This window comes from Eulemur rufifrons, chromosome 1, assembly GCF_041146395.1.
Source record: "Eulemur rufifrons isolate Redbay chromosome 1, OSU_ERuf_1, whole genome shotgun sequence".
Classification (NCBI taxonomy): domain Eukaryota; kingdom Metazoa; phylum Chordata; class Mammalia; order Primates; family Lemuridae; genus Eulemur; species Eulemur rufifrons.
In genome coordinates this window covers 85,992,884-86,005,795 of record NC_090983.1, presented here as the reverse complement: position 1 = coordinate 86,005,795, position 12,912 = coordinate 85,992,884, and the positions used below count along the sequence as shown (strand labels likewise).

The window sequence follows — 12,912 nt, the reverse complement described above, 5'->3', positions numbered from 1 at the left end:
TTTCAATGTTTGCTTTCTTCTATCTTATAAACTTAACTTTTAAGGCAAAACTGTTATTTAATGGTCTTTCCTTTATGATTTCAGTAAATTGCTTTTAATTTGTAGATAATAGAGGGGAGCTAGTACGTAGATGATGGAAATGCTTCTTCTTTTTTTTTTTTTTTTTGAGACAGAGTCTCACTCTGTTGCCCAGGCTAGAGTGAGTGCCGTGGCGTCAGCCTAGCTCACAGCAACCTCAAACTCCTGGGCTCAAGCGATCCTTCTGCCTCAGCCTCCCGAGTAGCTGGGACTACAGACATGCGCCAGCATGCCCGGCTAATTTTTTCTATATATATTTTTAGCTGTCCATATAATTTCTTTCTATTTTTAGTAGAGGTGGGGTCTCGCTCTTGCTCAGGCTGGTCTCAAACTCCTGAGCTCAAACGATCCGCCCACCTCGGCCTCCCAGAGTGCTAGGATTACAGGCGTGAGCCACCGCGCCCGGCCTGGAAATGCTTCTTAAAGAAAATTGAGATTGTTATAGGTTCAGCTGCCATTTAAAAAAAGAAACACCTGTAGTTCAAATCTGATTTGTTAAATTTCCTGTAGGGAAATTTTTTCATGTTTTTCAAATTATGGATTTTCACATTCTGAAGTTTCCCTGTTTAATGTAGTGATTCTTTTTTTTTTTTTTTTTTTTTTTAAGGTATGGGCTGCGTGAGTTCCTAGTGATTGCTCCTGCTGCACACAGTGATGCTGTTCTCAGTGAGTCGAAGTGCAACCTTCTTCTGAGTTCTGTTTCTATTGCTTTGGGAAACACTGGCTGGTAGGTGGACATTTCAGAAAACCTAGACAATAAATTAAAACTATTTTTAGTGATAACTTGTGAAGGAAAATGGTTACTAAATGTTATGTGTTTGACTATAATCAGGAATTTAGTAAATACATATTTACCACCTTTGTAACTGCATCCCTGCTATGAAGAACTGCTAGGAACTGAGTCCATGTACAAACTGAAAGCCTAATTTAGGAGTCCTTTTGGAACAACTAGCTGAGTCTTAGTTAATCACAGCAGCTCAGGTTTGGCCAATCATGGGCTGCCAACTGATCAGATCGTGCCCAAACAAAGCAACTTCAAAGCTGTAACCAATTAAACTGTTTTTGTACTTCACTTCCCTTTTTTGTGTTTAATTGTTGTGTGCCCATGTTGCTGCTCTTTCTCTGAACCTCTTCTGGTTCTGAGGGTTGCCCAATTCTCAACTTGTTCTTTGCTCAAATAAACTATGTTAAATGTAATTTGTTAGAAAAAATTTTTTTTTCTGTTTTCTTATTTTTCTTTTTTTTAGAGACAGTGTCATTCTCTGTTGGCCAGGCTAGAGTGCAGTGGCATTAATATAACTCACTACAACCTTGACCTTCCAGGCTCAAGTAATCAAATGATCTTCCTGCCTCAGCCTCCCAGATAGCTGGGGCCACAGGCATGCACCACCATACCCAGCTAATTTTTTAATTATTTTTTTGGTAGAGACAGGGTCTCACTATGTTGCCCAGGCTAGTCTTGAACTCCTAGCTTCAAGCCTCCCAAAATGCTGGGATTACAGGTATGAGCCACAACACCTGGCCTGAAAATTTTTCTTTTAACAATGTACTTGCATATTATTATACTAGAATTTGATATATAAGGACAAAATTAATAAAACCTAAATCGAGGCCATTTCTAAAGGGAATCTTATTGAAATATTAAATGTATATTTAAAATGAATAAATTTACTATTCTTTTGTGCTTTGCTTTCAAATGTTTAGTTATTTAAATTAAGTTATAAAATATAATTTTAGAACTTCAGGAATTTTAGATATCATTTGGATTAACTTTTTAAAACTGATTTTCAAGTACCATTAGGCCCTATTCTTAAATGGAGTTATTTAAGAAATGAAATTTGCTTAATCATCATTCTGCTTTTTTCAGTTTTATTTCATTGACATATAAAGTAGACTAAAAGACACTGTAAACTTACTAGGGAAAAATGAATGTATTACAGTGAATGTACTTTATAGTGAATAATTGGGACTTATTTTCTTAAGGAATGGTTAGAATATTTAATAATGTAGCATTATTAGCTTGGAAATATATTTGTACAGTCCATCTTTGTTATTCAGGGTAGATGTGTATAACTATGAAGTTGCCACAAACACTGAATTATCAAATCCTGACCCATTGCTTCTAGGAGAAATCCTGTGAGCCTCTAGTCACCCTTTTGTCAATCAGTTAATACGTAACCTTGTTTTATGTGAGTTTCTGTTTAAAAAAGAGATACCTTACTTAATATATGTTGTTGAGTCATTAAACTTGAACCTACAGCCAACAGCAATGTATCGTGTGAACAAAGCTTGCCTAACACATGTATTTTCTCTGTAAGGCACATCACAATCTTCCCTCCAGAATTCCCTCCAGAATTATGCCTAGAGGCTGCTTTAAGGAGTGAAATCACGAACACAAAGTACAAAAATGCACAGACAAATGTAGTACTAAATAAGATTATGAAAAGGATACTTGTTTACAGTATAAGAGCTGAAACAAGCAGATTGAGCATTGCCTTGTTTGACCTCAGCTGGGAACTTGTGCAGTTGGGTGACTCAAATTTTTGCTGCTCTGCACGTCTGTAATGACTGTGAAAATGCTTCAAGTATTGATTTGGAGGTTACAAATAAATTTAGGGTTAATATGCAAATATGGAAATCTGTGAATAATGAAGCTTGACTCTATCTTTAAATTTTAAAGTAAAATATATTATTTCACCAAAATGTTGTTTTAATTATTAATACCTGTGAATTGGGTTTTATTACTAATTTGGAACAAATCTCACTTTTATTCAAGACAATTTTCATTCTGTTGTTTCCTGACTTTAGCCATTTTAGAACAATTTTCTGACTAAAGTTTCACTAGATGATAGTTTCTTCAGTTTAACAATATAAAGAGAAAAGGAACTAAGATTGTTTTTGTTATAAAATATAAACCTGTGTTTTTGGAGTGTTCCTTGTTCAGTGCTTTTAAATATTTGAGATTAATATGATTTCACATGGGAAAATGTTAAGGTTTAGGAGTTATTTAATGTTTATTAAGCTTGCATTCTATTCCTGTTTTAATCATTGTCTTGCAGCCAGGTGCCACTCTTTGTGCAGATTCATCACAAATGGCGAAGAATGTATGTGGGAGAATGTCAAGGTCCTGGTGTCCGGACTGATTTTGAAATGGTTCATCTTCGAAAAGTGCCAAATCAGTACACTCATTTATCAGGTCTGCTGGATATCTTCAAATCAAAGATTGTAAGTTGGCATTGATATTGTCAATCTTATCTGAGATCCAGATAAAAGTAGCGATTTGGTAATTTTATTGAGTATATAGAAACATTTCTCTATACTATTGATAACATAATTTCTTAGAAGAAAGCTGTAATTGACTATATAGATTATTATTATTTTTTTTTTTTTTAAACAGAGTCTCACTTTGTTGCCCAGGCTAGAGTGAGTGCAGTGACGTCAGCCTAGCTCACAGCAACCTCAACCTCCTGGGCTTAAGTGATCCTACTGCCTCAGCCTCCCAGGTAGCTGGGACTACAGGCATGTGCCACCATGCCCAGCTAATTTTTTCTATATATATTTTAGTTGGCCAGATAATTTCTTTCTATTTTTAGTAGAGACAGGGTCTCGCTCTTGCTCAGGCTGGTATCGAACTCCTGACCTCGAGTGATCCTCCGGCCTCAGCCTCCCAGAGTGATAGGATTACAGACATGAGCCATCGTGCCCGGCCTATATAGATTATTTTTTGTGTGCGTAAAGAAACAGAATACCCAATTATATTTTGAGTGTACTAATGCTAAAGAAACAACTGATTTGTTTGTTTTCTCAGTGTGTTAAAGTTTATAGAGGGTGTTATCTCTTCTACTTGTCCTCTAAAAGTAATATTGCCAATCTCTTCAATTCAGTGGACTTCAGGTAGCTGTTTGGGGCTTTGACTGTGAGCTCCTTAAGGTTGGAACCCTTTGGGTTCTGAATTTTTTTTTAGTGTTTATTTGATTTGATTTTTAAGGTTAAGTGGCTTATATTCCTAGGACTGAGAGCAGCAGGGTTAAATGGGACCTGCTGAATATATCTTTTCGTATTATAAAAACACTTGCTGAATGTATCTTTTCGTACTATAAAAACACTCTGATTGTACGAAACACCTCAGTATGAAATACCTCAGTATAGACTGAGTACGGTGAATTATACCTGCAATCCCAGCACTTCGGTAGGCTGAGGCAGGAGGCCTGCCTGGTTTGAGATCAGCCTGGGCAACCTCGTGAGACCCCATATCTACAAAAAATAAAAAACAAATTAGCCAGACATGGTGGCACATGCCTATAGTCCCAGTTACTCAGGAACCTGAGGATCACTTGAGCCTAGGAGTTTGAGGTTGCAGTGAACTATGCTGATGCCACTGAACTCCAGCCTGGGCCACCAAGTGAGACCCTTTCTTCAAAAAAGAAGAAAAAAAAACTTTCTAGGCTCTGAAATGCCATAAGTACTGCTTAATTTTACATGTAGTATTTTGGGAAATTTTTGAAAAGGCAACTATGTGTTAATATCTCCATTAGTTTTCCTTTTCTCCTACCAGAAGTCTTTGATTATATTTAAAATTTTTAGATCAAATTTCTGACCAGATGCAAATATTAATACTTTATTCCTTCTTAAGAAAACATTAATGAACATTATTTTTGGTTCTTTTCTATCACTCTTTCATGTAACTCCACTTTTCTTTATTGAAAGTAGGGACTCGATCTGTGGAGCCTGATGTAGGCTATTTATTAGCTATACTTAAAATAAAGTTTTTATCACATCATCTGTCAAAACATTAACGAAACTCACTCTTCTGATATGAAACATCTCTCAAAATTGATTTGAGAAGCAATGAACTTAATTAAGATCTGATTTGGGTATTTTAGAGGTTTTATAATAGTTAAAGCTACTCAATATGTGACTCTCCTCTATGATCTTTATAAAACTGTCTTTATAAAAAATTATTTTTTTAACATTTCATGTGCTTCAGGGCACTCACCCTTCACTGGCAGTTTATTTCATTTTCACAGAGATCTAATCATTAGCAAAGGCTTCTGTTTGGGAGGCCCAGTTTTGCTGTTTGGAGTCACATAAAATTTAAGTTTAAATCCCCTTTGACCATAATCTAAATATTTGAAATCTCTCTAATATCCTAGTCTTTTCTTTTTCAGTTTAAACATTCTTAGTTCTTTCAGATATTCTTTACATTTCATGGTTTTGTGTTGTAATTGTTGATTTGGATATTTTAGAACCATTTTTTTTTTCATGTTTTGTGAATTTTAGTTTACATGCTCATTTTGAATGAGAGTTTTATTTTAAAATTTTAACTTTCTCTCCCATCCATCTTCTTTAGTGGTTTTATAATTTTATGATTGAAGAATATTTCAGAACCAAGTCTTTTTTTTTTTGGAGACAGAGTCTTGCTCTTTCACCCAGGCTGAAGTGCAGTGGTGTGATTATGGCTCACTGTAGCCTTCAAACTCCTGGGCTCAAATGATCCTCACACCTTAGCCTCCCTAGTAGCTGAGACAAACAGGTGTGTGCCACCATGCCCAGCTAATTTTTTTTTTTTTTCCGAGTCAGAGTCTTGCTCCGTTCCCCAGGCTAGAGTGCCATGGCTGGCGTCAGCCTACCTCACAGCAACCTTAAACTCCTGGGCTCAAGCAATCCTCCTGCCTCAGCCTCCTGAGTAGTTGGGACTACAGGCATGTGCCACCATGCCTGGCTAATTTTTCTACATATATTTTTAGCTGTCCATATAATTTCTTTCTATTTTTAGTAGAGACAGGGTCTCACTCTTGCTCAGGCTGGTCTCGAACTCCTGACCTCGAGTGATCCACCCGCCTCGGCCTCCTAGAGTGCTAGGATTACAGGCGTGAGCCACCGTGCCCTGCCCCAGCTAATTTTTTTTATCTTTTGCAGAAACAAGGTCTTGTTAGGTTACCTAGCCTGGTCTTTAACTCCCCGCCTGAAGCAATCCTCCCTCCTTGGCTTCCCAAAATGCTGGGATTGAGGCATGAGCCACCACGCCCTGCCAGAACCAAGTCTTAAAATGGTGTTTGGAGCCTCTTGCTATGTGGTGATATTGGGGGTTTTGAGATCTAGTCTTAGAATCTTGAGTTGCTTGCTTACGAAAGAGTGGAGTTTTTTTCCTCCTCATGCAATAACCCCTAGGCCCATAACTTCCCATAAAGCCGGTATCAAGCAGTAGTGCCCTTCCTAGTGCCTGGCTTAAGAAGAGTCTCTTAATGCCCTTACTCTGGACTGAGTCCTTTTGGTTTCATTTAATGCAGTCTGTCATCCTAGGTTGTCAGTTCCTTCCTCCACACTTGCAACTCATCAGGCATGTGCCTTGAACTCCACATATCCCTTTGGGTTTTCTATACCTTTTCTAGGCTCCACATAGATATTTCTGTCATTTTTTATCCTAGCTATTTCTTTTTGGTTATCTCTTTCTGTATTTATCTACCTTACTGTGTGACTGGATCAGAGTTTATATATCAGAGTGACCTTGTTATGGCTTCTAAACCATTTGCACCTTATGGGTAAATGCTCATTTGATATCTGGACCTGACTAAAAATTTGATAACACTGACCATCCAAAATCTTATTTACCCTTGCTTGTCTAGGACACAGCAGCCCAAAATTGAATTAGTTTTTTTGTGGGCAGCCACCTTATATTGTGACTTCAGATTGAGTTTGTATTCAATGAAAGCTTCTAGTGACATTTATAGATGTCACTGCTGAGCTAAATGTAAATGTCACTTACTCCTTTGCTACTTAGAGTGTGGTCTCCTAACCAGCAGCATTAGCAACACCTGGAAGCTGGTCAGATATGCAGAATAGTATTGAATCTACATTTTCTCAAGTTCCCTAGGTAAAGATTCCTATGCATGTTTAAGTCCTATTTTATGTTAGTGTAGATTAAGTATTAGGAAGGGAAGCTGAGGTCATAGGATGATGTTTGGAGGATATTACTTTTTATGATTTTTAGTGAATTTATAGATTATTCTAAATTTTCTTTTGTTAACTGATTCATTAATCTATTTTTTATGAATGACCATTTGTTTGTCTTAGTCTAAAGCTCTGGTTAAATACTTGAGACTGACTTTAATTTGTGTTTATTTTCATTTAAAGGAAAGAAAAGACATCATCTCCCCAACCTAGGTGTATGCTTTAGAATAGTTTTACTTATTTGAAAAGTGAATCACCTTTTCTTCTTTTTTAATGCCTGAGGTGAATAGTAAGAGTTGTATTTTATAAATAAAATTGTAAGATATTTTGAAAAAGCATTTTGCTTAATAGAATTTAATATCTCCTTTCTGAGTAGTTTAAGCAGCTTTATTTTAAAGCATTTTGCCCTCTGGCTTTGTTTTACAATTTTTTTTTAAAGCTACATCAAATGAAAACATTTGTGGAAGCAGTACGCAGAAATTGTGTGAGTCTCGTGTACACCCGAATACATGGATAAATGTACAGTGATTCTTTGGAGAGTTTACTTTTCCATTTTTTAAAACCCAGTCTAACATTACTATAGGATCTTTCCTCTTGGTCATCCCTGATTTCATCCCTGATTCACCTCTTGAGCTTTTGGGCTGTGAGAGTTTCTTCCATGAAAATGATTTCCTAAATTCTGCATCTGTGGCTCTGATAATGTCAGTGACTTATTTTTCCTTTGGAATGGCTAGGATATCATACGTTTTTAATGGCGAGAATATGCATACTATTGTCTAACACTAGAATCTGAAAATCCAGGGTTTGTAAAGGTAATATTTTATCCATTCCATAAGTTTGAAATTTTGATGTTGAATTTAATAGAACAAGAGTATTTACATGGTATTGTTTTTGCATATATTTTCTAGGGATGTCCTTTAACTCCATTGCCTCCAGTTAGTATTGCTATTCGATTTACCTATGTACTTCAGGATTGGCAGCAGTATTTTTGGCCTCAGCAACCTCCAGGTAAAGTCATTTAGAACAATATTTAATTTACTGAATATAAATAGAAAAGAAAATATATTCAGAAATTAAAATTATTATACCCAACAGTGTTTCACATTAACAGTATTTATAATTTAGGTGTAATATTACTGATTTCATTGCTTTTATTATTTTTTTCTCCTAAAGAAAAACTCTAGGTTTTCTAGAGACAGTACTGCTCTATATTTGAAAATCTGTCTTTGAAAGCTGATATTATTTATAAGGCATCCCCTGTTGTGAAGCATCATGTGCTGTAAATTACTATGAAGTAAATGATTAAAATGTCTGTTTTTAGAATATAATAAGAGAAGTCACATTCATAAGCTGAAAACAGACATGCAGAAAACCTTAGAGTTTCAAGAAGACTAAATAAAGAAAGCACACTTACGGGGAAAATGATAGAATATTTTATTTTAACTTGCATTTTATAAAAATGTAATCAAAATCAATTTGCCTGCTTAGCTGTTGATAAACTGATTCATTCAACATTCATTAATTATTAGCCTATAATAGGCCAGGCTGTGCTGAGGACAGAAATATGAACAACACATTATCTCAGTTTTAGAAAAAAGCTCAGCTTGTTAGACATACATCCTAATTGGGTGAGGTTTTGATTCCTGCATGTTTCTTTCATGTGTTTATTTTCAAGTACATCTAATAAGAAATTTAATACAAACTTTTAAATAATTACAAGGATTTTACTAGCTTGAAAACATTTTTCAGTCTGTCTCTCCCAAAGAGAAATAAAATAAATGAATATTCTTTACTGTTTATTTTTGTTCTAAGTAGTTTATAGGATTGAAAATAATAATTGATAGGCATGAAATGACATAAAAATTAATGTAATACATCCTTATCTTAAGGGAGTTAAGAGTACCACTACTATTTTGTTTTATATACCACTGAAGAATTTGAAACTCTAATGTACAGTAAAAGGACTATCTATACTACTAAGAAATAAAAGCTAAGCTTTATATTTATATTAGAAGAAAGGCTTAAATATTTGTATCAGTAATCTTAGTTCCCAGATAACAATACCCACTGGACAATCTGTAGTCTACTTCTAGTTAGAAGTTTCAATTCTTACCCTCCTCTTTCTTTTTCAAAGGCCACTCTACTATTAAGCAATTTTAAAAGATTTCCCAAGGTGGTATGGTCTGCTGATGATCTAAGAAGAAGCCCAAGAACTAGAATCTTAGCATTATAATTCTGATTGCCAATAAGGTCTTTGTTAATGTTCTATTGCCAAGTTTTTTAATGGAAATAAAAATGCTAACCTCCTCCCTCAGTGGATTGAAAGCCATATAAATTTTTAACATTTTCTCTTATAAGGGGAAGGAACTGAACATATTAGGTAACATGCACCAGACACTATTCTTGGTATTTTGGATCCTATTTTGTGTAATTTACATTTACCTACAAGATTAGCATTATCTTTCTTAGAGATGTTAAGTTTCTTAGAAATTGTTAAGTTTCTTAAACAACTGGCTGAAGATCACATGGTCACCAAGTGATAAAATTTGCATTCAAACACTAGTCAAGCTCCAAATCCCATGTTTTTTTTCATTCCACAGTGTTGCTTCTCAACTTTTAATTCAGCTAAAACCTTTGCACAGTTATAGTAATAATTTTTAATTTACTACTTTATAAAAATGGGCTCATTGTAATTTTATAGCTCTTAAAATTCATATCTTATAATAATGCTAGTGATTGTGATCTTTATTATTGTAAGCATTCTTTAGTTGGAAAAATGGAATGAATTGACTTGAGAAAATTTACTGAATCAGGTAATTGATCGATATTTAATGACTAATTTTAATAATTTAGATAGGGTGTAGATAATTGTCAGGCATGATTTTAGCAAATATGGAGAGCATTCACAACTCAATAGACTTTAAATTTAGGAATTCCTATGTAGTATGAATAATCAAAAGCCACCATCTGTATTATTTCAAAGAGAAATAAATACCTTTTGATGTTTTTTAGAAGTGTTTATTACTTCCACAGGAGGGATACAACTAAGGAGAGTGATCTTCTCTCTAAATTTTCCTCCAGTCTCATATACCGTTCATAATGGAAAGGAGGTTCTTTCCTGAACTTTAAATATTTCCATCTGCTATTAACGAGAATATAATTTCATTATTGGTGACAAATTTGCTAATTTGCTATTAGGAAATTATTGACAGCAAAACTGATGAATGTAAGTTGGTGACTAATTTTTTTTAATACTTGGGTAATATGTTATATTAATCACATTCTTAGAAAATGCAAACAAATTTTACAGAAGTAATATTCTCTCAAGTAATATTTAAGGAATATTTCAGAAGGGTAAAATTTAGAATACATGGCTTGAGTGAAACACTGGATAAATTGGAAATAAGCATGTCCTTTTAACCCTAATTTTCTCAGGGGATGTCTTTAATATTTGACTATATATACTGTTACTTACTTGAGCTTGCTACATGTGTTCTGTTATAGGCACTTTTAGAGCTATAATCTTCCAAAGGACTTAACCTAACTAGATTAGATTCTTATTTCTATTTTTTTTTTGCCAAATAATGGAAAATATTTCTTTTGTTTAGATATAGATGCCCTTGTAGGAGGAGAAGTTGGAGGCCTGGAGTTTGGCAAGTTACCATTTGGTGCCTGTGAGGATCCTATTAGGTGAGAATTTCAACCTGTCATTTGAATTGTGAATTATTTTGCTTTTAAAATTTAATACTGATGTGGATTTTACTGTGTTTTATGACACTGTAGCCTGCTGAGATGAATGTAGTACTAGAAATAAAGACCTATACCTGCTTTCCTTATTTTTTAATTTTACATGAAAACTTTCTGAAACTTAATATTCATCTATAATAAGAATTTGGCAAGCTATGGATCAAATCTGGCCAGTAGCCAATTTTTGTATGGCCAGTAGCCTATTTTTATATGGCCAGTAGCCTATTTTTATATGGCCAGTGAGCTCAAAATGGTTTTTACATTTTTAAGAGTTATAAAAGAAAAAATATAACAGAGATTGTGCATGGTCTGTAAACCCTAAAAATATTTATTCTTTGGCTCTTTGTAGAAAAAGTTTGCCAACTGCCAATCTATAGCAAGATTTTTCAAAATTGAGATATAATTCACGTACCATAAAATTTGCCATTTGAAAGTGTACAGTTCAGTGGTTTTTAGTATTTGGAGTTGTACAGCCATAATCATTATGTCATTCCAGAATATTTTCATTACCTCAGAAAGAAACTGTCTCTATGGATTTATTAATACCTATTCTGAACATTTCATATAAATGGAATCATACAACATGTGGCTTTTTGTGTCTGGCTTCTTTTACTTAGCATAATGTTTTTGAGGTTCATCCATGTTGTAGCATTAATCAGAACGATAGTCTCCCCTTATCCCTGGGGGATATGTTCCAAGGCCTCCAGTGGATACTTGAAACTGTGCATAGTACCAATACCTGTATGTACTGTTTTTTCCTATACATACATACCAATGATAAAGTTTAATTTATATATTAGTCACAGTAAGACATTAACAGCAATAATAAATAGAATAATTATAACAATATATTGTAATAAAAGTTATGTGAATGTGATCTCCTTCTCCCTCTCTCTGTCAGGGTATCTTATTGTACTATACTCACCCTTCTTCTTATGATCTGTCGATCTTATGACCAAGATGGCTACTTAATGACTAAATGGGTGGGTAGTGTATACAGTGTAGATACACTGGACAAAGGGATGGTTCTACTCAGAACAGTACACAATTTAAAACTTAGGAATTTTTTTTTTCTGAAATTTTCTGTTTAATATTTCATACAATGATTGATTATAGGTAACTGAAAGCAAAACTGTGGATAAAGGCCGGGTGCGGTGGCTCATGCCTGTAATCCTAGCACTCTGGGAGGCCGAGGCGGGTGGATCGCTCAAGGTCAGGAGTTCGATACCAGCCTGAGCAAGAGCGAGACCCCGTCTCTACTAAAAATAGAAAGAAATTATCTGGCCAACTAAAATATATATAGAAAAAATTAGCCGGGCATGGTGGCACATGCCTGTAGTCCCAGCTACCTGGGAGGCTGAGGCAGTAGGATCACTTAAGCCCAGGAGTTTGAGGTTGCTGTGAGCTAGGCTGACGTCACTGCACTCACTCTAGCCCGGCCAACAAAGCGAGACTCTGTCTCAAAAAAAAAAAAAACAAAACTGTGGATAAAGAAGGGTAAGTGTGCCATTGTATGGATATACCACATTTGTTTATCCATTCATCATTGCTGGGTTATTTACACTTTCTGGCCATTATGTATAACATGATTTTTCAATGTTTGCAAAGCATTAGCTTCACAAGGAGATGCTACCATTTGCTGAACCAGTTGTTTCTAGTTTATTATATTATAAATAACACCACTTTTAACATATTTTTATTTTCTTAGGTTACATTTATAGAAGTAGAATTGCTGAGTCAGAGGATATATGTACAGTATTAAAGCTTTTGAATATATTTTATGTTTCAGTGAACTCCATTTAGCGACTACATGGCCTCATCTAACCGAGGGGATCATAGTGGATAATGATGTTTATTCGTAAGTATGTTAATAGTAGTACATTGAGATTAAAAAACTTAAGTAGAGTAAATTAAGTGCCAAGTGGCTAGCAATTTTCCTTTTTGTTTACATGAGTTTTTGATAAGGCTGGTTGAGTTTTCTATTTTTATAGACCAATAATATGTATTAGAGATGTGTTTTAGGTTGCTAGTTTTAGAGGTGTGATCCTTAGTTTAGGGATAATAAACAATTTAAATTTTACTATATTTTAGCAAAGAAGGTACCTCTTACGCAGTTTGGGATTCAGTACATAATTC

General features: G+C 34.7%; 1 protein-coding gene across 3 annotated transcripts in view; it reads left to right on the top strand.

Annotated features, from left to right (window-relative positions):
- RAB3GAP1 (RAB3 GTPase activating protein catalytic subunit 1) overlaps nucleotides 1-12,912 on the top strand; it is a 98,123-nt gene that overhangs the window by 45,016 nt on the left and 40,195 nt on the right. For all 3 annotated transcript variants that reach the window (XM_069473240.1, XM_069473235.1, XM_069473249.1), the window contains exons 6-10: nucleotides 686-805; nucleotides 3,138-3,303; nucleotides 7,938-8,037; nucleotides 10,638-10,719; nucleotides 12,566-12,634. In XM_069473240.1, coding sequence (XP_069329341.1) covers nucleotides 686-805; nucleotides 3,138-3,303; nucleotides 7,938-8,037; nucleotides 10,638-10,719; nucleotides 12,566-12,634 — 537 coding nt within the window. The remainder of the gene's footprint in view (nucleotides 1-685; nucleotides 806-3,137; nucleotides 3,304-7,937; nucleotides 8,038-10,637; nucleotides 10,720-12,565; nucleotides 12,635-12,912) is intronic.